This window comes from Bacillus rossius, chromosome 16, assembly GCF_032445375.1.
Source record: "Bacillus rossius redtenbacheri isolate Brsri chromosome 16, Brsri_v3, whole genome shotgun sequence".
NCBI classification, from domain to species: domain Eukaryota; kingdom Metazoa; phylum Arthropoda; class Insecta; order Phasmatodea; family Bacillidae; genus Bacillus; species Bacillus rossius.
In genome coordinates, this window is record NC_086343.1 from 23,870,901 (window position 1) to 23,897,838 (window position 26,938).

General features: G+C 38.6%; 1 protein-coding gene across 2 annotated transcripts in view; it reads right to left on the reverse strand.

The window, feature by feature from the left end:
* The window catches only part of LOC134539814 (stalled ribosome sensor GCN1), a 151,126-nt gene that overhangs the window by 16,103 nt on the left and 108,085 nt on the right, over positions 1–26,938 (reverse strand). For both annotated transcript variants that reach the window (XM_063382099.1, XM_063382100.1), the window contains 11 exons: positions 23,725–23,864; positions 21,682–21,830; positions 21,100–21,211; positions 20,494–20,709; positions 19,025–19,351; positions 16,258–16,503; positions 10,295–10,564; positions 6,619–6,732; positions 5,541–5,771; positions 3,119–3,312; positions 854–1,065 (listed from right to left, as the gene is read on the reverse strand). In XM_063382099.1, the coding sequence (XP_063238169.1) occupies positions 854–1,065; positions 3,119–3,312; positions 5,541–5,771; positions 6,619–6,732; positions 10,295–10,564; positions 16,258–16,503; positions 19,025–19,351; positions 20,494–20,709; positions 21,100–21,211; positions 21,682–21,830; positions 23,725–23,864 (2,211 nt within the window). The remainder of the gene's footprint in view (positions 1–853; positions 1,066–3,118; positions 3,313–5,540; positions 5,772–6,618; positions 6,733–10,294; positions 10,565–16,257; positions 16,504–19,024; positions 19,352–20,493; positions 20,710–21,099; positions 21,212–21,681; positions 21,831–23,724; positions 23,865–26,938) is intronic.

Consider the following 26,938-nt stretch of genomic DNA (forward strand, 5'->3'; position numbering starts at 1 on the left):
TAATAATCATAAAAACTGATGGAACCCACAAAACGGCATGTCTGCATCAAGAGCACGAAAGTGGTCAGGTGACAGGTTGTAAACGAACGAGCTTCTAATAACCATAAAAACTGATGGAACCCTTAAAACGGCACGTCTGCATCAAGAGCACGAAAGTGGTCAGGTGACAGGTTGTAAACGAACGAGCTTCTAATAACCATAAAAACTGATGGAACCCGTAAAACGGCATGTCTGCATCAAGAGCACGAAAGTGGTCAGGTGACAGGTTGTAAACGAACGAGCTTCTAATAACCATAAAAACTGATGGAACCCACAAAACGGCATGTCTGCATCAATAGCACGAAAGTGGTCAGGTGACAGGTTGTAAACGAACGAGCTTCTAATAACCATAAAAACTGATGGAACCCGTAAAACGGCATGTCTGCATCAAGAGCACGAAAGTGGTCAGGTGACAGGTTGTAAACGAACGAGCTTCTAATAACCATAAAAACTGATGGAACCCACAAAACGGCACGTCTGCATCAAGAGCACGAAAGTGGTCAGGTGACAGGTTGTAAACGAACGAGCTTCTAATAACCATAAAAACTGATGGAACCCACAAAACGGCACGTCTGCATAAAGAGCACGAAAGTGGTCAGGTGACAGGTTGTAAACGAACGAGCTTCAAATTATCATAAAAACTGATGGAACCCGTAAAACGGCATGTCTGCATCAAGAGCGCGAAAGTGGTCAGGTGACAGGTTGTAAACGAACGAGCTTCTAATAACCATAAAAACTGATGGAACCCGTAAAACGGCACGTCTGCATCGAGAGCGCGAAAGCGGTCAGGTGAACGGGGGAGGAGACCGCTCACCCAGCAAGTGGTCGGAGAGCGCTGCGTTCAGCTGGTCCGGGGACAGCCAGCGGCACAGCGCCCCCAGGCAGCCGGCCACGGCGGAGCGGGTGACGTCCTCCGAGTGGCCCAGCATGTTGGTCAGCGTGGTGTACACAGACTTGCGCAGGGGCTCCGACATCTTGTCCCCCGCCGGCGAGATCATGCCGCGCAGGGCTTGGAGCATCGTCTCCCTGCCACAACACGCGCAATCACAGATGCTGTACACAATGCTTACACAGTGTTTTTGTATCCGTCCAGTGGTAATTACATGGTAAACAAAAGAAAAATTCATGGTAAATTAGACGTCACGCGAGAAAGTATTTCTTACAAAAACTTTCTAATTTAAGGGTATTCGTAGGTTCTGAGTTGGAATTCAATAATTTGCAAAACATGATTAGTAGAGATGGTGATTTATAGCATTTAAAATAATAACATTTAGCGTTTTGAATTTGAAATTTAGCATTTTGTAGCATTTTTAAAAACAAGATCTAGTCAATTTTATCATTTTACATTACTGAAGAAAAGTATATTTTTAAAAAGCATTAAATAATACACATATTAAATATTAACAACCACAGAAATAAAGATCTAGCACAACTACAAAGATAGCCTATCTTGGCAGGTTTCCAAACAACTTTTTAGCACTTTTGAGTGCAATAAATTGAACACTTAAAATTATAATAAATATATATTTTAGCCGTGTTCATGGCCATAGTTGATGTAGAGTGCACAAATAATGTTATTGAAACTCGTTTTTTTTCAATTATCGCCTTCTTTTGGTTTTCGATCATGCCAGAAACCGTTGCTCGCCGTTTTACCGACTTTTTTTCTTCATCCGATTTCTCGGTGAATCTTTTTTTTTTGCAACCTGATGTCCCTCAGATTTAATGTGCTTTTCAAGTACATCTTTTTTTTTCCACTCCAGACAGCGATTACATAAATTGCACATGGAAATATTCGTATCACTTTCGTAAACTGTTCACTTTTGTATTCATTTATGCAATCACGAATGTAAATAACGTTTTGTCACATTTTTACCACGAGAAATAACAGTATACAACAGATTCACGAGTATGCACGTATTTGTAAACACACCACCTTCCACAGACTACACAAGAACGCGGTTTTTACGTGAAACACAGCCAGAAAATGGGACTTACAATTAGCGCGGCGTAGCAGAGATGTCGCAATATGGTGGCCTAAAAACTTGTACTCTGCAAGATGACGGACACTTTTCCAGCTAGTTGTTCTTTGCTTTGTTTACAATCGCGAGGCACGGATGGCCATTCTTCATTCAATATTTACGAACAATAGTAGTTGTGAATGACGTGACAATAAGATACTTGTGCTGAATAAGCCATAAAATGATGGTTTCTTTTGATACTGAACTGAAACGAAATACAATCGGTAAATAAATTGTGTAGAGTGAAGACGAATCTACGTCTTTTACCTTGATTTCGCATTTATTTCGGAATAGTCTAAATTTCGCATTTTATAGCGGAAAAATTATAATTTAGCATATTTTCGCATCTATTTCGCGAAAACGAAAAATCACCATCCCTAATGATTAGTCACACTGAACTACTACTATAACAAATTTTAAATGTACAGCCCCCCCCCCCCCCCCCCCACCGCCAAATTTAAAGAAAAATCTGATTTTTTAAGCTAGCAAGAAAATAATACTATTCTTTGCCAGTACAATATTAATTTATGTCAGTAAGCACAAGTATTCAATTAGGGGACTTGCCTGCCTGGGCACATGTGCGGTATTGCAGACCATCAGAAAAGATCACACAATTAAATAAAATAAAAATTGCTAAAGATATCCCAATGGTGCCTGTTTATGAAAAGGATTTAAGAATACACTGAGGGCGGATACTTCTGTTTCTATATTTTGTTTTTATTTATTTATTTATTTTATAAGAATGAAAATGACTAAAACTTGTCTCCAGAATATTTTTTTTTGACTGCAACACCCGTACAGAATCTTGAAAGAATTAAAGATTATGCAATGGCATGGTTCTTTATTTGGCTATTGGTAGTGTTGAATGAAATCCATTTTTGGTCAAATCCAAATCTAGAACTTTATTTCTAATACTAGCGATTGATGATATTTGAGAAAAACTAAAATAGTTAAATAAATTAAAAGTTAAAACAAAGAACATCACAAAAAGGTACATTTGTATTTTTTTACATCACATCAGTGAAGCACCAGGACAGAACAGTGGCTCGCTCTGCGCCTACCTGATGGCCGGGTCGTCTGTGGTCCTCACCCCCGTGTGGAGCTCCGTGAAGACGGGGTCGGCCTTGGTGTGGATGACGATCAAGTGGCTGAGCGCGTTGGCAGCCTTGATGCGCACCTGCCTGTTGGAGTCGTTGAGGGCCTTCAGGAACGTGGTCTGAAGCTGGGGCAGGAACTGCTTCAGCATCACGCCCACCTGAACACACACGGGATTCTCTGCCACGTGTGGCCGGCCTGTGGATCCCGACCAACTTCCGGCTAGCACCAAACACACAATAAGCCTCGCGTGACCGACTGAATCATGCACATGGCCATTTAGTCTCCCACAGTATATACGATCACTTGGCAAACTAATTTCAGCTACTTTTCAAAACCTTCTAACAAAAACTATCTTGCTACTTCTTTTTTTTATTGAACTTCGATTCACAGGAACGTGCAAATTTTTAGTTTAGATAACCTCTTTAGCAAATTTTTTACGTGAAACTGTGGAGTAATGGTAATGAATGCAGCCCGGATAAATTGTGTCTTCAAGAAACGGTGTACAAAGTGTTTTTGGCAAACACTGCAAGCCACAACTCCTTGCCCTGTTGGAGCCCGTTTACATCTACGCCAGTGATTACGGCTGGCCATTTAGCCAAGATTTACCTTGTGCTAATTTATGCCTTAGTTGAGAAGAAAATGGTGATATGGCATTGACCGTGCCCATTCGACCACAGGCAGAAGTAACCAGCGCACCTGACCACGTATGTTTGGCCTCACCACAAAACAAAACACTTTGTGTTCTACATGCGTTAAAAAGTTGTTCAACTTGAATACGCTGTTAAAGACAGAAATTTTTATAAATTCAAGCTTCGGCACATATGTTTGCCCATCGTAAAGAAAACCGTGCAAGGAACTATTGTGAACAGAAATATCGCTAGTGGAACGAAGAAAAGGGTAGAGAACTGTGTAATATTTAATACAGTCTCGGGAAGGTTAAAGTTAACGTAATATACATACATTTATAGGACGCACGTAAATTTTAGAGTTTTAAGAAAAGTTTAAATGGCTATGTAACGATACAAATAAAATTACAATATATATTAATTCCGGAAACTTAGTTTATGAAAAAAACACATAAAAGGTCGCATATGTCAACACAAAGTTTTAATTTCTTGGGCATTATTTTATTTTTGACCCGTGAGACCTAGATTCAGGTTCAAAGGATATATTTGAGGTACTCATTGTGATTCAAATTCAAGATTCGGATTCAAGAAAACATGTCTTTAGCCCATCACTAAAAAAAGTTAATAAGTTGTACATGTCTTATGATATCTTCTACAAGATTATTAACAGAAATCTGTGGAAATAAAACGTAGTTCGTACCCATCTTTCAACTATAAAATTTTATTAATATCAAATTTTTGTCTGTAAGAATTATATCAAACGAACACAACTACTTTCAAACAATTGTTTACGTTTAGCAATATAAAAACTTACAAACCTTTTTCGTTGCAATGTTTGGAAATTCAGTACTGCCAACCAACTGCCTTTCCAAAACATTTTTATTACAGTAAACAAAGTATTTCTGAACATGCATGAAGACACCATATTTACAAAAATTGGTTACATTGCTTCATCCACTTATTTTAACAAAGGTCCAGTAATTATTTCACTTTTTAATCCTGTAACTATCAGACTTAGAACTGTTTTCAAGCATAATAAATTAAAATTTAAAATGGAGAGATATAAAATATAATATTCGTGTTCACGTTTGGTTTATGGCTGTTTGGTTTACCATGGTACGTGGAAGAAAGAAAATAAAAGAAAGAATAAGAATAAAGAAAGAAAAAAAGGAAGAATAATAATAATAATAAGAAGAAAAGTTGTAAACAATGGTAATTGAAGCTGCCGGGACCACACGCAATAACCAACAGCGTATAAAAAAATAAAGTCCACAATATTCACCATCAATGTTTTTTTTCCTGATGGTTTGCTATCAAATGCAGCACTGTTGCAATGTAAATTGCTGGAAATTCTTCTTCTTAGAGTGGGAGAGCAATGTATTAATACCAGGGGCGCAACAACTAAATTTCCTAAGGGGGGGGGGGGGGGGGGCGGCAACATACCTTTTTATAAAGAATCATCGATCCCCCCCCCCCCCCCCCTATTGAAGCGGGGGGGTCCTCCCCCGGGAAAATTTGTATTTCAAGGTGGGAAATGGTGCTATTTAAGCAGCTTTATCATCTAAAAATTGATTACACAGCACTTTCTTTGCCCCGTTTGCCCCCACTTCAAGGTTTCAGAGAGAGAGAGAGGGGGGGGGGGGGGGGGGGCAAAATACCCTCCCCCCCCCCCTGATTAATACGATAGATAAAATGACGGTTCAAGTGAAAACGAGGTTCCACTGCACAAGATGCGAGTGACGCTGGGTTTGCGACCCACCTTGGCCAGCAGCAGAGCCAGGGTCTCGAGCACCGCGGCCTTCACGTTCCAGTTGAAGCGGTCGCCGAGGATGCGGATGAGCGGGCCGGTGATGTGCACCACGGACGGCTGCAGGGCCTCCGCGCTCGTCAGCTTGATCACCTCCCCGAGGCCCTGCGCCGCCTGCTCCTTCACCTCGGGCAGGCCGTTCAGGATGGCCTCCCTGAATATCGGCAGGATCGGCGTGATGCCCTGCCGACAACGCGCGGACGCCCGCCTCACCCACAGCTGAGCGCAAGTCCTCCTCGTAGCAGCAAAGCTACTTGCCAGCGCGCACTGTTTTCAGGCTCGGGAAGAATAAAACATGGGCCCACCCCTTCATCACAAGCTTTTTTACTTAAATTCACGTGTTTGTTCATCTTGCAAATTATATTAAAACCACTTCCCTTTGAACTTGACGACATAGCTGCTTAGCCATTTGTAGTGGGTGCCAACACCCATGGCTACTGAGTCGTTCTAAACACCTCTTATTGAAATTGAAGAACCAGGACAAAGTAGGTAGCTGTACTAATTTATTACTAATGGTCCTTCACGATTCACACTGTGATATTTTGATTTCCTTTTTAAAGATTTTTTTTTTTAACAATTATGTGTTTGAAATTTTGACTTTTTTGTGTGTTAGTTCAAATTTTGAGGCTGTACACTCAAGAGGTGGGGGGCTACAAGATCTCTAGTTATATAAGTTATCAAAATATGTAAGGGATATTTGCAAAGCGACAGACAGTATGGATGCATTTACTATTTATATTTATCACATTTACTAAGAAAGTCTACACAGAATACTCGGAAGGACAATCAATGTCGGTTCTTGCCAAATTAATAGTTCTGTAGGCCCAGATTGTTGATTCGTTTTGCATTTTTCAAATTTGTTCGTATCAACTGGTATTGGATCCAGTATCAGAAATTTCTTCCTAAGTTAAAAATTATTATTATTTTTTTTTTACTTTTTACATTATTTTATTTTGCCCCTCGGGACATAGTTTCAGATTCCAATGGGTACAATCGACCGATCACTATTGAAGATCCCATGAACACTCACCTTGGGCAGGCAGAACCCGGGCAGGAGGTCCTGACCCTTCAGGTCGCTGACGGCAAATCTCACGGCTTGCCTGATGTCCCCAACATGGGCCGTCTGCTGGGTTGAGTCCAGTGTCTACAGGAAATCGTTAAAACAAGCAAATGTTAAGTTTCCTAGTTTCTTGCACGTATTCAACTCCACCACCACACAGAAGACACAAACACTTATCAGTAAGTAAAACAATTATTTAAAAAATGGCTATTGTATCTACGCTAACTATAGCGGGAGTTCTGTAAAAATTATAGGGAACAAAAAAAATTATGGTGTTAAATTTAACTGTAAAATGGCCTAAAAGCGATATAGAATTTAAAGTAAAAAAACAGGAAAAACAAAAAAAAAATGTAACTAGGAAAAATTTCTACGTTATAAAGGTTGAACTTGTTAATTTCATATAACAAGATGGATGAACAAAATTAATGTAGCATATTTATAATTTCACTTCAGTACACATTTTATTTCTGTATGAACCATAAATCAGTAATTTGTATTTATATCTTTGAATGTAAAACTTCTTTGCTCAAGTAATGATATATTTTGTTGAACGAATAAGAATGGTATTTTCACAGTTCACATGTAATATTATATGACGAATATTTTGTAAAGCAATCTGGTATTAATGGAAAAGATTGAACAAAAAGTATTGCTAGCAAATAAAAGTTTGTTTGGAAGGAATTGAGAAAAGGAATAGGGAATTGATATAGGAACTTCGTATAGGAAAGACATGACATTTTATGACTGCAGAAATTGAACTTATAACTATTGAAATATTTTGAAGAATTATAAGAAATGATAGTAAACAAGAATAATATTACTGCTTTGAAGAGAGTTATTGAACTAAAGAAGAATTATTATTTATAAGAAGATTTGAGTACTACAAGGCGATCCCAGGATGAAGACTACAAGTATAAACTACGAAGATCTGAAATCATATTAAGGCGTTCCCAGGACGAAGAAAGAAATATTTATAATATTCAACTGTACGAGACCATACGGAAACGACTAGAGGCGTTCCCAGGACGAAGACGATCAACGAGAGGCGTTCCCAGGACGAAGACGATCAACGAAAGGCGTTCCCAGGACGAAGACGATCAACGATAGGCGTTCCCAGGACGAAGATGGTCATCTAGAGGCGTTTCCAGGACGAAGGCTTGGAAACAACGAAAGGCGTTCCCAGGACGAAGATACAAGACAGCGAATGGGTGTGCCAAGGATGAAGACGCAGAAGATTCATTGCTGAGGTCCTGGTTGAAAGAAGACAAACCTAGTAACGTATAGTTCGTTACCACGGAACTATCTATCCTAACAGGTCGGTTATTTATTGATTAAGGAATGGCACAACATTTACTAGCTTGCAAAAACTGACACTCGGGAATAATTTAATATCAATTGAAATCCCTTGCCAAATATTTACACTCTACCAGATTGCTGAAGTTATGAAAAACTTGAGTTAAAGTTCACAAAATCGTTGTATATAAGCTAATCCAAGGTTTTACGAATTTTTCCACGACATACCCAACTCTACCCACTAAATAGTCTGGATAACAATAAAAGAAATTTTAATTAATGGTGTGTAGTACAAATTAATTAAAATATAAGTAATTGTAAAGTTTATTCAGTATTACAACTTCGTAGAAGTTGTTGGCGCCCACAAATTAAACTAAATGATTCGTTATTTTGTTCTTATCTTATAAATATATCAGAACGAGTCTAAGTACTTTCGAGTCTTACAAAATCAAATATATTTATTATAAATAATAAAGAATTTGATAGCTAAGGCCCGTTCAACGTCCATACTGGAAAAAATATAAATCACGTAATTAACTTTTAAAACATTAATACTGCATTCACCCCAACCCCGTGTTTCACCTGTGTAGAACAGGTTCAGGCTGATATCCATGCTTAAATAATGAATCCTAGGTTAGTATGTGTCCGACTAGGTTGAAAAAATAAGGGCTACTTTATCTCAGGGTGGGCACTTGTTTGGCAAAACAAAATTAATTTTTTTTCCACATAATTGTATTTGTATTTCCGTCATTCATGTGTATACTTGTGCTATATGTATTTATGTTGTGCCCATTGTAAAAGTTTTTCCCAACTGTTATTAGGAATGTCATAATTAAGTACCCTCTTTTATCGCATAATCGTCGCACCCAAATTTTAGGGCGGCAAAATTAAATTGGGATAAAAAAACTTATCGCGTAAATGTCGCATGATGTTTTTGGTCCTGCTATTATATGCCGAGCACTTTGTGTAGGTATCTTTCCCGTATAAAAAATACTTATTTAATTAACGGAAATACAAAGTTGACTGACGTGTAAATTTTCTTATAAAGACTTTTTAAACGTTGTTTCCTTTATCCGATCGTCTGCGTCGCCGCAGTGTACCGGTGTAGGTATCTTTTCCGTATAAAAAGAAATATTTTAAAGTAGAAATCTATTATTTATTCAGACATTACCACTTACTTATTTAATTAACGGAAATACGAAGTTGTCTGACGTGTAAATTATCTTTAAAAGAAGTTTTTAACTTTATAACCTTTATCTGATCGTCTGCTTCGCCGCGGTGTACTGTTTATAAACATGTAGCCAGCGCTAGTTGGCATAATTCGTGTTTGGTTATGTTGCTGTCCGTACAGAGCGCGCGCACGTAGTCGAACATCGATATCTCGCCGATTGCATGCTACGCACGCTCTCTGTCAGGTGCCGAGTTTAACTACATTTGACAGCCTTCACTCTTTCGTGGAAAGCGTATACTACGGCAATAGCTACGCGTTAGTTCACGTCACAGATTCAAGTGGCTTGCGTTCGCGCCACAGATTTTGTTTTTCTATTTAAAGTTGAAAGGTTTTTGTTGCATGAATTATTAATTTAAATTGTTTGGCGTGCTCTTTTAAACCTCACTTTTTAAATAAACGTACTTTCAATGAATGGGTTTTGTTTTCACGAATAACTTTACCTACCAAAATAAATTTTTTCCCCGCTTAATCGTCGCACCCCTACTTTTCAAACTTGATTTTAGGATAAAATGTGCGACGATTACGCGAGAAAACATGGTAAATAACAGACTACAGAGATCAGGCTCGAACTGTTGCACCTTACGCAGGGGTGCCCACAAGGTGGGGGAGGGGGGGGTAACGACGCAGACTGCATAATTAAAATTTCAGGGGGGGGAAGGGGGGGGGGGGTGCGAGGGGTTAAAAGACGAGAAAAATGTTTATATTATTTACATAGTTATAGCTTCTAATGTGAAAATACGTTTCTGGTGCTTTGATAATCGAAAGGGATCTTTTAAAACCAAATTGGCAACCAAGCACTTTCCTCAACAAAAGCAGTTTGGCATCTGTCGGTTCAGGATGGAAATATTACCTTGATATGACCAAAATTAATATTAGAAAATCAGTTTTAATTAATGCAAAAATGCGATAAAATAAAATACTAAAAAAAGTATAATATTATAAAATAATTTAGTAAATCATTGAGATAATGGCATAAAAAATTTCGGAGGGGGGGGGGGGGCCCCCAACATTAGGTTAAAGGGGGGTGAGTCATAGTGTTTGAAGGAGGGGGGGGGGGGGTGTGGGCACCTCTGCCTCCCGCCGCCGGGCTAACGACGGGCCGGGGCGGCACGGGAGGAGTACCTTGGTGACGGCGCTGAGGGCTTCCCACGCCATCTGCAGGATGTCGCGGTCGGAGTCGGTGAAGAGGTGGATGAGTCCGCGCAGCAGCTGCGGCACGTACTGGGAGTAGTCGGCGTGCGTGTGACGGCAGAACGCGCACAGCAGCGTCACCGCGGCGCGGCGCAGCTCCGCGTCGTCCGCGCGGGTGGCCTCCATCAGCTGGTCCATCACCGTGCGGATGCCGACCTCGTCCGTGACGGAGAGCACCACCGCCTGGCAGTACTCCAGCTCCTGTGCACATGCCTCCCTCTCACAGCCACCGAGCTCGCCCGAGCCTGAAAACATTTATATGCACGAGTCGGAGGTCTCGCAAGCTGAATCAGAAACTGATCCCACCACTAGAACATTATGGACGTAGTAGTTATGCAAAAAGGAACCAACCCACAATTGTGTTATATTTTATTTGAAAATAAATTAAAATAGTACAAAGTTGATCGTACCGTCGTTGCTATAATTATATCAGTATTTATACTAGACCATTAATTAAAATTATACCCACATTATGTTATCAATACGAGAATTACAATTCATAATTAACTTTAACTTCAGAATACTCAGAATAGGTTTCGTGTGGGTTGGTTCCTTTAGGCATAACTATACGTCCAATTTTATAGTAGATCGCAGCGGTGGTTCTACACTTAGCGGAGCACTGATTTATTTACTTTTGCGGTCCCCTCTTTATGAGAGGCATGAAATATGGGGTCCCCTCTTTGGGGTTTTGAGGGGCATGGAAAAGCCACCCAAGAAAAGAGGGTTTCGAATAAATTTAGAATATTAACTTTTTAAAACAATATTATTAAGCCAGCCAGGAACTTACCTAAATACTGACAATGGTTTTGCTAATTAATCTTGAGGAATTTTTATATATATTTCTTATTAAATTATACTCAGGTTAATTTTTACAAATGCCGTAGAATTGCGTCAGTAAACGAGAGTATAATCTTTGAAAGTTTTTAAAACCCAGATCAAGAAAAATAAATTTAAAAACTTAACTGAAGACCAGCACTTTAAATTACAAGCTATGTTCAATTCAATTCAATTTTTTTTTCACCATTAATGTCCACATTTTCAACAGAAAACAAGGACACAAGGAAAATGACATTAAAGACTTCGCTCGAGACCTCCCTAGGAGCAGGGCTAATGGCGATTACCTGATATTTTACAACTAGAAAAATGGCATTTTTTTTTTGTCACATTTCTGTTCATCCAATTTTTCTTTAAAACATGCTGTATTCAACCGCTTTACAAACTTTTTTTCCATACAATTTCATGCTGCGATTAAGTTCCTTGATTCACATGTCCTGATGAATGGTACAAGGGTATCAAAAAATTCTACAAAGAGAATTCCCTAATTTCCCAGGTCTTTTGTGATATTTTGCTGGGCCAAAAAATTATATATTTTATTTTTATAGAAAACTAACAATCTAGATTTTTTTACTACTAAAGTACATACTTACAATGGCATAGTTACAAAGAACTTACAGATTCTTTAATGTTGTGACATAACTGCTTACACAAATAAAAAAAAAACTTGGAGGCTATGCACTACTTAATGTGTCTTACATTGCACTCTGAAACATCATCACAGGAATCAGCCTCATGTCATAAGATACAACTCTGTTCAAAAATACTATGCATACCTACCTGTATTGCAACACACAAAAACTCAACCCAAATACAATAATGCACGGTACAGTTAATTAGCGATACAGGCATTTTTCTAGCCATTTCATTGAATTCCCTGGTGATATATTCTCGAATTAAAAAATTCTCAAGACTATTCAGGTTTTTGCGGTTTTCAATGACACTGGATACCCTGGTAAATGACTAGTACTGTTTCAACATAGATACCAAGGTATCATCACAGGTATAGAGAAAAAAAAAAGGGGGTTCACAACTTAAATTTTCTAAAAAATTATCTAGGTTAAAAGTTTTATTCAAGAAACCATTTATCCAAAATTTACATAATGTTCAGCTAATTCGTAAATGTGGCAGTATTCATAATCCTATGTGGAACAAAATGATCCACGTTGGATCAAAAGTTTACCACCTCATGTATGCTAGCCAGCAGTGGGCCGAGACAAGCAGAAATATTTAAAGGTAAATCTCTAAATATATTAAGTTAGGTACTGGCTAACTACAATCAAACAAATTTGAAGAATCTGACTTGATCAGTACATGACACACAATGTTCTTGATAAGCTTGTTTTAAATTTAGTTTAGTAATAAAGTTATGACATTCACAAACATATTTATAAAGATATTTTTGTTCTTATACTGTGGGCAGTAATTGTAAATGTTAATTTTGGTATCAGATACCACTGGTGGTGGTATCGGGGGATCAATGATGGTATCAGGATATCAGGAATTGGTATGAAAAATTGAGGTAAGGAACAGCCATATGAGCAGGACAATTTTCTGGAAAAATATGAATATACATTTTATCTAGAAAAATGTTCTTTTTTTATATTACCAACATAAATTTACTTATATACATATAAATAAAAAATACAATTATTAATTTTCTGCAGAATAGTAGGTAGTGCTGTTTAAAAAAAAAAAAAACCTTTTGTTCCTACGAGCTGATAAAAGTAGCAGGGGTGTTAGGGACTTTTGGTTATGTCAGGAAATTTTTTGTTACGACACTGTGTGGTCCAATGGCATGTTTGCGAATATCATCATAACATTGGTGATCAGTGTCTCAAGATGGCCGACATGTAATAGTCGTTTCGTGCATGGTCCTCCGAAAATTTTGTGTGATTGGAACATGATTTTGTGTAACGAGAGGTCTTACCCGACTCTCAAATGTTAAGTGAGCCATTAGGTGGTAGAGAAAAAAAAATGTGTTTTAATTTGTTCTGTTTGTAAAAAAAAAAATTGATAAAATTTATTTGTGTGTTTCTGTGAAAGTATGACTTGGAAAATTTTTTGGTTTCGCAGAAAATGTTCAGATAAATTGCAGAAATATTTTATCAAATATAATTTAATGTAAAACCAACGTCTCCAGTAGAGGTGTGTCTCCAGTAGAGGTGTAAAAGTAACGAAAAAAAGTGTACCCGTATGTATTCGTTACTATAACAATTAGTACTTGTTACTTTCGTATCGTTATGTTACTTGTTACTTCTGATACCGCATAACATCAACATGCTATGTTATGTTACAGCAACAAATTGAGTCGTATTGCGTACGCGTACAGTATGACGTCGCGTAAATAATAATAAAAGGAATATAAACAATTAACAATATTTGATAATTAACAACTTGTGTTAAACAAGAAACAATTAAAATCTCATTAGAGCGGCTTTATTATATCTCTTTTAAGATAAGAACAAAAAAACGTGAAAATACGCGATAATAAAAAAAACAAAAACATACATATTTAGAATTTTTAAAAAAATACTTTCTTACGTTGTTTCTGTTCCAATCTCAAACTTTGTCTACACACACAATACCTTTAATAAAAAGTAAGAAACTTGGACGACGAATTTCCAAATTGTACTTTACTCGATAAACAAACATCGTTCTTTGTAACGAATAAGCGCGCACACGCGTAAAACATACGAAAAATGTGAGTGACGAGATGCGTCCGTGTGTAACGTTTCGTTACTCGTTACTGGATGGCGCACCCCGTTAGTACCGAATACAGTGAAACCCTGATTATCCGTTTTCCAATGGACCATGAGTAAAAAACGGATAATCCAGGAAATCCTACAATGTGGGAACACACTCTAAAGTTACCAAATGCACAATGTATGTACTATTGCAAAAACTTTCAGTGAATCAGTTAGGTATTTCCATAAACTGACACCAGCAGCACACTGTATATACACTATCAATATTGGAAAATTATACGCAAAACCCCTTATTTGCACTTTTCATGGGGACAAAGTAAAAAAGTGTAAAAAGCGAGAAAGTGTAAATAAAGGGAAAAGTAAGAAATACGTTAAAGTTAATTAAAATACAGTCGCATCCTGCAGCATTCATAACAAATGCGGGCTACATTACACATACGCATTGCACCACAGTAAAAAAATATTAAATAAAAGGGCCGCAAATTGGACATTTACCGTCAATAGCGCGCCGTGCGCGGAGAAAGGTCATTGTACTCAATCAGCTGTTTTGGCGCGGCGTAGCCGCCGGCTGGCTCTCTCTGTTGTCTGAGCTGCGCATGCGCAGTATAACTCACTCAACGCTCCGCCCAGACTCGGTGACGTTCCATCAGCTGTCAGCCAATAGATGCGAGCTTAGCGGAAAAAAATATAAGCTCCACCTCCCGTGTACCAGTTTTGTCCAGTTCTAATACCAGTTTATTGGTATACGCACCAGTTTTCTCGCTGCTGTGACGTGTTCAAGTTTACGTTCACCTTGATTTCTTGATACCAATAATTAATTATTTACGATCCTCAGATATAAATGGTTAGTTTAAAAAATATGCGTCAACTGTACAATACTTCCGAAATTATAAAATACGTTTAAAACAGTTACCAAGACTACGCTCATTTTATCTAGTGAAGTTTATGTCTCGAACCAGTATTTCGGCTAAGTTGTGACATAAATATAGTAACAGAACGTTTATACATTCATGAGTTTACGTTTTTCCCGAGTACATTTTAGATTGCCTCCTGCTATAATTACTCGGACTTTTACACGCCTAGGCTTAAATTATTATATGTTTAGAAATAAAAGCAACTTTTCATGTTATAAAATGTTTATTTTGCGATTTAAAATGTTCACTGCCGACTATAAAAGTTACGTTTTTCACAATGTTTTTAGCCCTACTATCGTTGTTACGTGATGTAAATAGCGGGATGGATTAGATTTTTGAGACGTAATTCGCGTGAAAGTATTGTATTGGATTAAATGGGAACCAAACGGGACCTGAAGAATATAGTGCAAATAACGGGAAAACGTAAATAACGGTAACGTAAATAAGGGGTTTCACTACTTCCTTAATTTTTTTAAATGAACAAAATGTGCCATCCACTGGGATGTTTGATGCCCGAACTTGCTGGAACCAAGAAAACAAAACTTTCTCAAGCTCACTGTATTTCGACTGTCTTGCCATTTTCCGTTTTTTTGAAGACTGGCCGAACTGACTTGCTTGTTTCCGAATCTCATTTCTTCTAGCGAAGATAGAATTAAGAGTCGATGGAGGAATACCATAGCGCTTTGCCAAATCAACCCGTTTTTCGCCTGGATTTTTTTCAACGGCATTTATAATTTCTACACGCTCTTTAATGGTTTTAACCTCTTTTGTAGGCCGATACATATCAATGAACCTTTACAAATTTCACACGTGCATTAGAGTTAAATGCGTAAAGCTAATTTACCGTAAACAAAGAAAATCTCGCGCATATACGGCCGGCCACGGAAACGCTAGGATGAACAATTTCGTCTATGTTTCTCGCAGGATTTCACTGCCGCTAAATAGAAAAGTGTTTACGTTGGGCTAGTATGTACAGTATATCGACCACGGTTATATTGTTGTGTCGATTATCGCACAAAGCAAGAACTATCGTGCGAGCGTTAGCTTTCGTCTGTTGTTTTATCGAAGTTGGTGAACCTGTTAGCAACAGCGTCATGCTCACTTTATTCGTTTTCTTTTAGTAATGGCCGCCATATGTAAATATTGGTATTGCGTGTCGTGTAGACACGCGTTAACTGGAATATTTCTCGGGAATTTGAATGTCAAATCGGTAAAAAGCCTGTAAAGTTCAACCCGTTAAACCGGGTTAAAAAATATTCGTAAACGATGGAAACGGGATTTTTTTAACATTGTTCTTGCGGGATTTTTTCGGGACCACGGACATTGAACAATAAAACCGGGAAATTCTACAATGCGGGAACGAATAAACGAGGTTTCACTGTACATACTGTTCGCTACAGCTCTAGTCTCCAGCCGCAGTTACGACAGGGGTCAGCACCTGAGCCTCGCGCGGGGTGCCCTGGCTGCTGGAGAGCGCGGCCAGCAGCGCGGGCAGGATCTTGTGCAGGTACTTGGTGAGCGCATCGCCCGCCACGGACGCCAGGATCGACAGGGCCTTGGTGTTGACGCGCGGCGGAGCTATCAGCTGCGGCACCAGGTAGGGCAGCACCACGCGCGACTTGATGGCCATCACCTGGCGTAGCCCGTCCAGGGTTGCCTCCGCCACCCTCGGGTCCGGGTCGTTCTGGAACCACACGTCACCTCGTGCCGTTCACCTCAACACTTCTCAGGGCTGTCTCACACGCACCGCGTCTTGGGCACGATAAGGCTGAATCGTAGTGCGACGTGTAGTAGCCAACTATATATCATGGTAGTTTAATTTAAAGTTAAATTTTTTTTATGTATATTGAGCCTAGTGATGCACCAATTATGCAGCCGGTTAATCGGCAACTGCGATTATTGACCCAATGCCGATTAATCGTAATCAGCGATTACCAGGTTAGGTTATAACCGATTGCCGATTATTGTAAAATTTGTTGCTGAAACCCATACGACTTTAAAGAAAAGAAAATACATACATTTAAAGTTTAAACCTTAATAAGTTCTTGAATTGAAACTACAACGGCTGAAATCTATTAACGAATATGACCGTGGAAGGTAGGGAATGTCAACGTCTCGGAGTGTACATAGATACATTCGTCTAATAATATTTGCTTGTTTCGTGAATTGTGCTCGTACATACATAACTGCCCCGTTTACTATTTACAGTATTTACCCCTTTCAATTCAATTACTTACTGTACAATTTATCCTGTTAAGTTAACGTTGTGAATGGTATTATTGTCACAATATTTACCATGGCCACAGCCAAATCACACACGTGATTTCTTCGCACAAAATATTTAGTTAAGAAAATAAATGCATTTTTAAAGCTGTCACAATTCACAATATGGCATATGTTACTTATATTAGTAAATGTAAGTCTGAAAAAAAAATTGGACATGGTATCGTAGAAACGATGTGCCTAACTAATTTTCACTGCGTACCGTATGTCGCCCATGATTGTTATGTATGATGTGAGGTTGGAACGGACAACACGCACAAATACACAATACTGCCATCGGTTCACATTCCACTGCCGCTACATAATTCCCTTTCTCAAAGGATTGAGAAAAGTAGGCTCACGTGATGCTAATTAGTAATTAATAAACTGAAATGGTGATTATTTGGCATTTTTTTAAATTTAGTTCTTTTTAGTCATTAACGGGAGTTACTAAAATAAAATACCAAATTGCAACCATAATGTTTGCAAAGTGACGATCAGAATTTAAGTTGGCAACACTGCAAAAGTAATTCACGAATATTGAATACTGCAGTTTTTTTTTTTTCAGTAGACAATGGCCATTAACGTAAACACATTGTAGTTTAGCTTTGTATTTTGATTGTTGATCAACATAATGACGTCTTCAAGATCGAAAAGTGACATATAAAAATTTTTCTCGGTGGATTTAAAAAGTGAATCTAAAGCAAAATGCTTAAAATGTGGAACACTCATCTCACGAGGCAGTTGCGGGAACCGGAAGTCGTACACAACTACAAACATGTGGAACCACGCAAAAAAATGTCATTCCAGTGAAGTGATTTCAGAAAAAATAAATAAAAGTTGGGAAAGTGAAGTAGATGATCCTGATGTCACTCCTAGACCACCTGAAAAACGTGCACTGTCACAAACAACACTACCAGCCATGGTATCAAAAAAAATAAAGTACTTGCCCACTGATCCAAGAGCACAAGAAATGACTCGAGCTGTTGCAGAAATGATCTGTGTTGACATGCAGCCAGTCGATATTGTCAACAACAAAGGGTTTAAGTTACTAATGGAGAAAGCAGTACCAAAGTATGAACTTCCTTCCAGGAAATATTTGAGTACTGTAGTTATACCATCTACGTTTGAGGATGTTAAACGACCAGTAAAAACAGAACGGCGTTCAAGTAGGAATATTTAGTAAAAGACTGTTTTTTATTTCAACTTTACGCAAAAACTGATAATCGGTAATCGTAATCGGCAAAGTATAATCGGTGCATCACTAAACTGAGCCTCTGTTATTTTTCAACGGGTCTACTATCAGTGTACATAATCATTCCTGTCTCCAAGTGAAAATATGAACAAACAGTGTTGGGATCTCAGCACAAAGAACTCTTTGTTTACGTTCAGACACATCCTGGCGTTATCGTTCTCCCTCCATCTGGCTGGTGCTGGCACCAGGGAGCGAAGGAAGGGGAGAAGAGGCAGACAGCGCGCTGTTGCAGGTCGGTAAATTTTTCTGAAAGATTAACGGACCTTTCCGTTCACTTGTCACACAAGAGTTTAAAAGAAAGTTATAAAAGACAGCGTGGGTTGCACCAAAAGTCCCCCTACACTGGTGTTTTATGGGTTTTACCCGTAGTGTTTGGACTTGTAAATATTGCGTGTAATTTAGAGTACAGTGTTTGGAAACATTTGAATTTTGAACTTCCCGCGCTGCTTGCCATCAGTCGCCAAGTTTCTCAAGTTGGCTGCCTGCCGAGGCGGGTAGCCCTGCAGCTTCCGGCAATGAAGCATGAGTGTGTTGTCGAACCATCGTGGCGGTAAGTCGCGCCACCGCGCACGATTGCTGCCAATCGAGTTGTTTGCGAGTGCATCAGCATTAATTGTGTCGTTTTTAATCTGGATTTCGCAGTCTCGTACGGGAAGGGTTTGCGAGGGTGGCGGCAGGAAGCGCTCACCAGCTGGGCCAGCATGGCGGGCAGGATGTCGTCGAGGGCGCGCACCCCCACGGTTGCGTGCAGGCTGTCGAAGGTCCTGGCGGCGGCCTGCCGCACCTCGGGCAGGGGGTCGCACAGCGCCCGGCGCACCGTGGGCACCAGGCTGTTCACGAACGTCAGCACCATGTCCTTGCTGGTGGAGGCCATGATCTCCGACAGGCCGATGCACACGCCCTGCCGCTGGTCCGGCTGGTCCGACTCCAGCCCCTTCTCCAGGATGGGTATGATCTCGGGCAGCACCCGCTCCCCCAGCTTGCGCACCAGGTCTCCCAGGGTGCGTGCCGCCACCTGCGGGCGACGTTTCCCACTTTCCCTTTCATCTCCATCTCACTGCTCAGCATGCCAAGGTATACTACACATCGTGGGCGTACAAGGAAAACCCTTCAAGTCCATATAATGAAATTATGAGAAAAAATTGATTTTTATATTCATATGGGGTTTTAAAATATTGTAAAATATATGTATACGGTACTGAAACATGTTTAATCTAACATAATAATATGCTTGCCATATAATACACTTGTCACGAAACACATTAAACTGGGACTTTGGCGTAAGAATATCTCATGGACTTAGTGGGTTTTCCTTGTACGCCCACGATGTACATCAAGAAATTTCGAAAAACATAGATAACATGAAGAATTAACTATAATTATAATCCCGCACAATAACGTTTGCATTGTTATTGTTTTATAATATGCTTAAAATTAATACAGTTGTTTGTATTCCTTTGGTTTGATAATTTTTGTTAGTTGAAATCAGAGATGAATTACTAATGGGACACAAATTTATGATTAAAATTCAAACCAGTTTAAAGTAGGGATGGCTTGATTTCACATTTCTTCAATTCAGATTGTAATTCCTACTTTTACTTGCTTTCTGAATAAAATTGTGGAAAATCTAGCAGAAGGTAACCTAAAGAATCACACTTATAAAATCTAAATATTTTCTGAAAAATTACATTTGAAAAGCTTGCAAGTATTGTGATATACATAATTAAAACTAATTAAAATCTATAGAGTACATCAAGTACAGAAACATAACTTTGTTCAGTACAGTGTTGCGGAAAAATATACGCGAGCGCGGTTGTGCGATCCAACCTTAAAAATAATTTGCAGCCATTTTTAGTATGTATAAGTATTAGTACTATGTGAGTTGTGTGAACATTGTTAGCCTACTGGCTGAAAAAATACGCATATATTTAAAAGACATTAAGATATCACGTAGTACGGTAACCTCTCGATTATCTGGGCTGGGATTATCTGGTTTTCAGGCACTCCGCGCTTAAAATTTTTATTAATTATCAGTTTGCTATGTTACGAAGTTGTAAAAAAAAAAAACAATGGTATCACTTTGGTGCATTTATTCGTTCAGCAGTTCTGTATTTCTTTAAGATTCCTGACACACACTACTTCAAAAAGAGCCGGCACCTGTCGCTTGTCGTAGCTGGTGCTGGCGAGGCAGCCCAGCAGCAGGCTGAAGAGCGTGGGGAGGATCTCGCGCAGGGTGCGAGGGGTGTTGGTCACCACCACCTTCCACACGTGCAGCGCCGCCTGGCGCACCATCAGCGCCACGTCCGAGCGGCCCATGTACAGCCCTGCCAGCACCCTGTTGCGGCGGCCTCCGCCCAGCGCGTCGATGATGGCCTGTCGCGACAACAAGGATCCCGTGCCCTCCAGCCGACCAGCAAGACGTGTGAAACAATTCCTCAGGGGGCCAACTACAAACTACGTGTAGGGGACTAACTAAAACATCTTTCACTATAAACATATCCCTTGTTGAAAACATAATATTCTCTAGAAGAAAAAAAATTACCAAAGGTGACATACATTAGGCAAGAGATTCATTTGCTAGGTACTCATATGTTAGTCCTTATTTTATCCTGGACGTTTAGTTCCAGGTTTTTAAAAATCAGTACTCGGATCATCAGTTAACTTCCACACTATTTTCTGTCACACCAATGCTAGAGTATGTCCTGTTAGAAAGTGTCTTCTATTCAAAATGATTGACAATGCTCTAATTTACGGCATGCTGACCTGATGAGACTGTTCTGTTCCAAAGTTGTCGTCTTCGTCAGCAGTCTCTGTGCTCATCTTTCCCGAAACTCCCGATATCCTGTAGAGCAGGTCTCCCAGAAGCTGCACGGAGCTGTCAAACACAACAAAAACATATTTTCTAGCTCAGCTTTTGTGACCAGACACGTACCGCAACAGCGGAACTACTCACAAACACCTACCACGTTGGCCCACAGCTCTCAAGAATTCTTAAGGGGCCTGCCTACCTGGCCACAAATACAGTAGAGTCCTGAAAACTCTGCACTCAATAACCCGGCAGTCCAGATAACTCGGCCACACCCTGGCAAGGCGAAAAAACCCAGCGCGCAGATCCGTTCAAGGTCTCACATTTTTTATCGCGTCCAACACGCGTCTGGCGTCGGCATGCGCTCAGCCGTTCAGTCTACCTGCAGCCGTTGCCAGGGTGAGTGGATTTCTTAACCGCATTGCGTGACTCCATGTGAGTGACCGTGCATACTGCATTGTTCAGAGCTGTTTCACAGACAGTGAAAGATTCGAGGGATCGAACGTCTCCGAGGGGACTACGCCACTCAATAGCCTTGCCTGTAGCGGATCCTCCAGTTGTCGTCGAAAAGCCCTCTCTCGAGCTCCGGCAGCAGCAGAGTGATGGCCTTGTCCGCGTACAGGTTCACAATGCGCTGGCCTGCCTTCAGCGCTGTGTCACGCACAAATTCGTTTTCATCTGCAAGTGCCTGTAACCAAGGTTGTTAGATTGTTACTGCTAATTTTAAGAAGGCTTCTGTGCATCTTCTTTTTTTTTTTTGGTTTGTTTAAATAGAATATTTTAAGAATAAAATTTAAACATAGCGAGAAAGTATTTCATTAACACTTCACAAGAGTCTAAGAAAAAATGATAATGATAATAACAATAATAATAATAATAATAATAATAATTTATATGACCATAATAGAGTGGTGTAGAATACAGGAAGATAAAAATTTGTCAATGCATTTTCTTACATCAGGAAAATAATAAGTATGAAAATTGTATTGTTCATCAAACTGATTACATACTCTCAATAAAACTTCTTGGCTTCATACAAGTTACTTTCTTTTCATTTCATTTTTTTTTTGAATAATTATACTTCCTGTATGTATTAATACCGAATAATTAAAAAAAATATTTTATTAGAAATGTTGACCTTAATATAAAATTATTTAAGAATATCAAATATTTTTTTAACACTCGCAGACCCCTAATTTAGGTTTTCAATCTAGTTAAAAGCAGTAAATACTTAGTTTATTGTTGATGCCACTGTAGCCTAAAATACAAGCACAATAATTGTGACTTGTATTTATTTTATATACATCCGTAAAAATTGGATGACATTGTAATTAAAAATCTTTGCATGCTACAAAAAAAAATAGCAAAGTGTCTTGTAAAAACAATCAAATTATATAATTTTACTAAGATTAATATTGTTTATATAGACATGAAAAGATTGTGCAGAATGTACCAATTTATTTCATTACAAAAACCTACAGTAAACCAGATGTTTATATTTATTATTCTGAAAGTATGCTTCAGCTATGCATGGTTTTGAATTTAAAACATAATTCCAATAACAAATAATGATAAATTCCAGCATATAAAAAGAGATAAAGTTTTTAGTAATCAGAAAATAAATGTGTACCTTCGTGAGGACACTTAGTAATTGGTATGGAATTAGCACTACCTTGCTTATTTACAACAACCACTTACGAAAACCTTTCCAAGTTAACTCGATCAAGTAAAATTAAGCTCTACCTGTTTAGAAACATAATCCTGCATAGTTTACCCATGCTAAAAATCGGGATTGGGTTAACTACATCCTTTACCCTATCACCTCAGGTTTAATCCTGTGTGATTTTAGAGGGAGAGGAGTGAAGCAGATGAAAAGCAAGAAACAGTGAGAGTAAATGTAATTAAATATTCTGACAGCAAAATAACGTACAGACAAAATTAAGTCAGTCAGTTGATAACGATATGTAACCATTGGTTCTAAATTTACGATCACAATAAAAATGAGATAACCATGGTTTTGTATGTTATATATGATATGTACTTTTTTACTACTGAAGAACAGTCTTGAAATTCTACTACAAAGGTCTTTTGTGAAATACTATATGTCCCTACAATAGTCTGCAACCAGCACAAAAGCCAGATGTCACAATTTTTAAGAGATGGAATTGGTTTGACAGCAGAAAAATAATGTAGAGTTGAATTTTCCTCTCTTCCTATTTTTCTCTTAAAATCTTTTTCCTCAAATATCAAATCCTTTGAATATTAAGGATAGAATGGTATTTGAAGATTTTATTGGCCCATCCCTATTAAAAACATAAAAGAGCATATGTTTAGTAATTCATTTGTTCAATAAAATAGTTTTCATTTGTTTGTAAATAAACCATGTGCTATGTTTTACCTTGCATTTGGACACAACAGGACATAATGCACATGTGAGTGCTAAAATTCACTGCATGGTCTGTACACATTTCTTTGCATTTTACAATTCAACCTTCAATCCTTCTGGACAAAGTATAACGTTAAAAAAATCTTTAAGTAATGTTAACTCAAAACAAAGTGTATAAGGTTGTAAGTAAACTCACCTTTAATATTGGGTTTATGATCTGACCAATGTAGGGTGTGAATTCGTTGGTGAAAGCAACAGGCATGTATATGAACATCATGATGTAGCCATCTTTCACGTGCGGTGCTATGTCAGTTCTCTCAGCCGTGCTTATAATCTCTGCGAACACACACAAAAAAAAATGACGAGGGTACTTAAATTTCTTTGTTAGGTCAAAGTGATAGAAAATAAAGATATGACTTTAATGCTACACAATTACATGGAGAAATGCTTCAGGTGACAGAATATATAACCGTTATGGGACCACATCTGCGACACCTTTTTGCACAGCCCGCCTAAACAATATTTCAACAAAGAAATATTAAACTGTATACCTACTGTCATGTATAAAACATCGTTGTTTGTGTACATGTACAACAAAGTTGTCAGTTAACAGACTCAAATCTATAATTCGAAACCCAAAGAGTAATTCAATATACCCCTTGAAAGCCGAATCTAGGTCTAAAGGGTCAAAAATTAAATTAAATAAAATAATAATAATAATACTAACAATAACCTATGGCATAGAAACATTCAACCCTTTAGGTAATGTATTTTTCACAATCTAAGGTTCCTGAATAAATACATACACTAGAGTCCCGTTATAGCGAGGTGTCACGGTTCCGGGTTTGATCCTCGCTATAACCGAATTGGACAAATTTTGGCCCCCAAAAAAATAAAAATTAAACGAAAATAGCATAAAAATTGTGCTTAAACCTGTATAATTGGAAAATAACAGGTTATATTAACGAAATCTTAATTTCTGTGAGCAGATGTGTGAATTCTCTTTAAAACGATACCCCATAAGTACGGATGCGATCACCGATTGCGTCAAAATAACCAGAATACCCTACCACGCCACGTAAGTATAGCATCTCAGCCCGCAGCCGACGCAGCATTGTCCTGCTATCTATTGACGCGGGCTGTCTGCTGGCGGCCATGTTGGTTCGGGATGTTGCTAACAGGTGGTGCTAGTGTAGCGCGACGATTTAATTCCTTACAAAAAAGCAGGAGTGCGGCTGCGGCAACGCACGTACGCCTCAAACGAAATAGTTGCTGGAAAACTATACTTTTTTCATTTAAAGTCACCTGTCAACTTTTTTAGAAACTAAATTTGGGTTTAAACTCAAACCATCACCACCCCTTTCCCGGACAAATACCCCAACAACTGACCGAAACAAAAGTTACAAGAAAACTGTCCTAGCGATTCGGAAATAAATACGGTAGTGCCTACTAGAGGTGTAAAAGTAACGAAAAAATGTGTACCCGTATGTATTCGTTACTATAACAATTAGTACTCGTTACTATCGTTACGTTACTCGTTACTTCTGATACCGCATAATTTGCTATGTTATGTTGCAGCAACGAATCCAGTCGTATTGTGTACGCGTGCAGTATGACGTCGCGTAAATAATAATAAATAGAATATAAACAATTAATAGTTTTTGTTAACCAAGAAACAATTAAATCTCATAAGAGCGGCTTTTTAATATTATCTGTTTTAAGATAACAACAAAAAAAACTTGAAAATAAACGCGATTATAAAAACAAAAACATACATATTTCTAATTTGTAAAAAATTAGGGATGGGCCGGTCGAATCCTCGAATCCCACCGAATCTCTAGTATTCGAAAGATTCGTAATTCGAGGGAAAAGATTCCGGATTCGAGGAAAAATATTGATGTAAATGTAGTACTTTAAAAACTTAAATGCTTACAATTTACTTGGCCTGTTTACGTTTTCCTTGGAACACATCCTATTGAGGTACAGCAGAACCTCGTTAATACGTGATGGTCGGGACCGAGATAATCACAGATTACCGAATTTCACGGACTAGCGATTAAAAGCCCGGAAGGTCTTGTCAAGCTTCTCAGACACAGGCGTGCAGCTGGGTTAAGGCCGTTCACGGTAAGGGCCGGCCGTCTTCGAATTAGTGTCTCGGCTTAAAAAAATACAGCACTGCCTAGCCATTAGTTCACGGTCATTTACAACAGCCGAAGAGAGAAATATAAGATCGTGCTGACCTTGCACCACCCCTCCCCCTCGTACAACAGAATGCCAGCCAGACACGTCACTCTCCAGGCGCCTGCCGTGCGTTGGCGGGCGGAAACAAACAAAGGGAGACGGGAAGCAGAAGTCAGGACATCCCCCTCAAGTTTAAAGAGTGACAAATGTGACAGCTGAAAGGGGGGCAACACAAATGGTCGGTACAAACAGCGTTGCAGAGTTTGGCGGCCAACGTGATGGCTTGTAGTGCTTGCCAGCCGCCGGCCCGCGTGACGTTAATTTTAAGCGCTGACAATTTTTACTTCTCTATTTTTCTTCTCTTTTAAATCGTCCCGGATTATCTGATTCCCGAATTAGCGCATCACGGATTAACGAGGTTCTACTGTATTGTACTTTTAAATCGTTTTTATATAAAAAAAAATTATGAAGCATGTACTGATTTGGGAAACTTACTTTATATTCATGAACATGGATGCATTGTCGCTACATTGGCATTAAATAAGGCATAAATCACATATGTATTCTCAGAATATGCTAAAAAATAAAATAAAGCACATTTAGGATCTAGACTAAATATGAATCATGTTTTTTTTAAATAACTTTACCGAGAAATCTGTTACTTAGTAATACAACAATAATGCCGACTTTCATCACAAGTTACGGTCGCACATGTAGTAATAACAATGAAATAATGAATGACAAAAATTAATACATTCTACAATTATTATTTTAATCGCAATTCAATTTTAAATATTCTGATACACATTCTATTTATGAATTATTTTAGGACCATGTTTGGTTTGTGTAGACTACCAACATTAAAATATGTATTATCTGAGAATTACATGATATCCAACCAATGAATTTGTTAACCAATCATTTTGAGCAACATAAAAAATAACTAATATTAATATAAAAAATTTTAATGGGTAAACTAGAGAAAACACCCCGTCACTTTTAACTTCGGGCATATTAATCACTATGCTTTAGTGAGGCTTAATTTTAAAAGACGCACGACAATATTTCTTATGGCCTAAAACCATTGAAGCCAAAATGGCGCCTTTCAGTTTCCATTCAATATTTCAGGAAAGCGTTTACCTTCATTTAGGACTTTAAACAAATGTCAAGTTGGTAACTACAAAATATTATTCCGTCGGATGGAATTTCGTTTTCCGATTTCCGTGGAT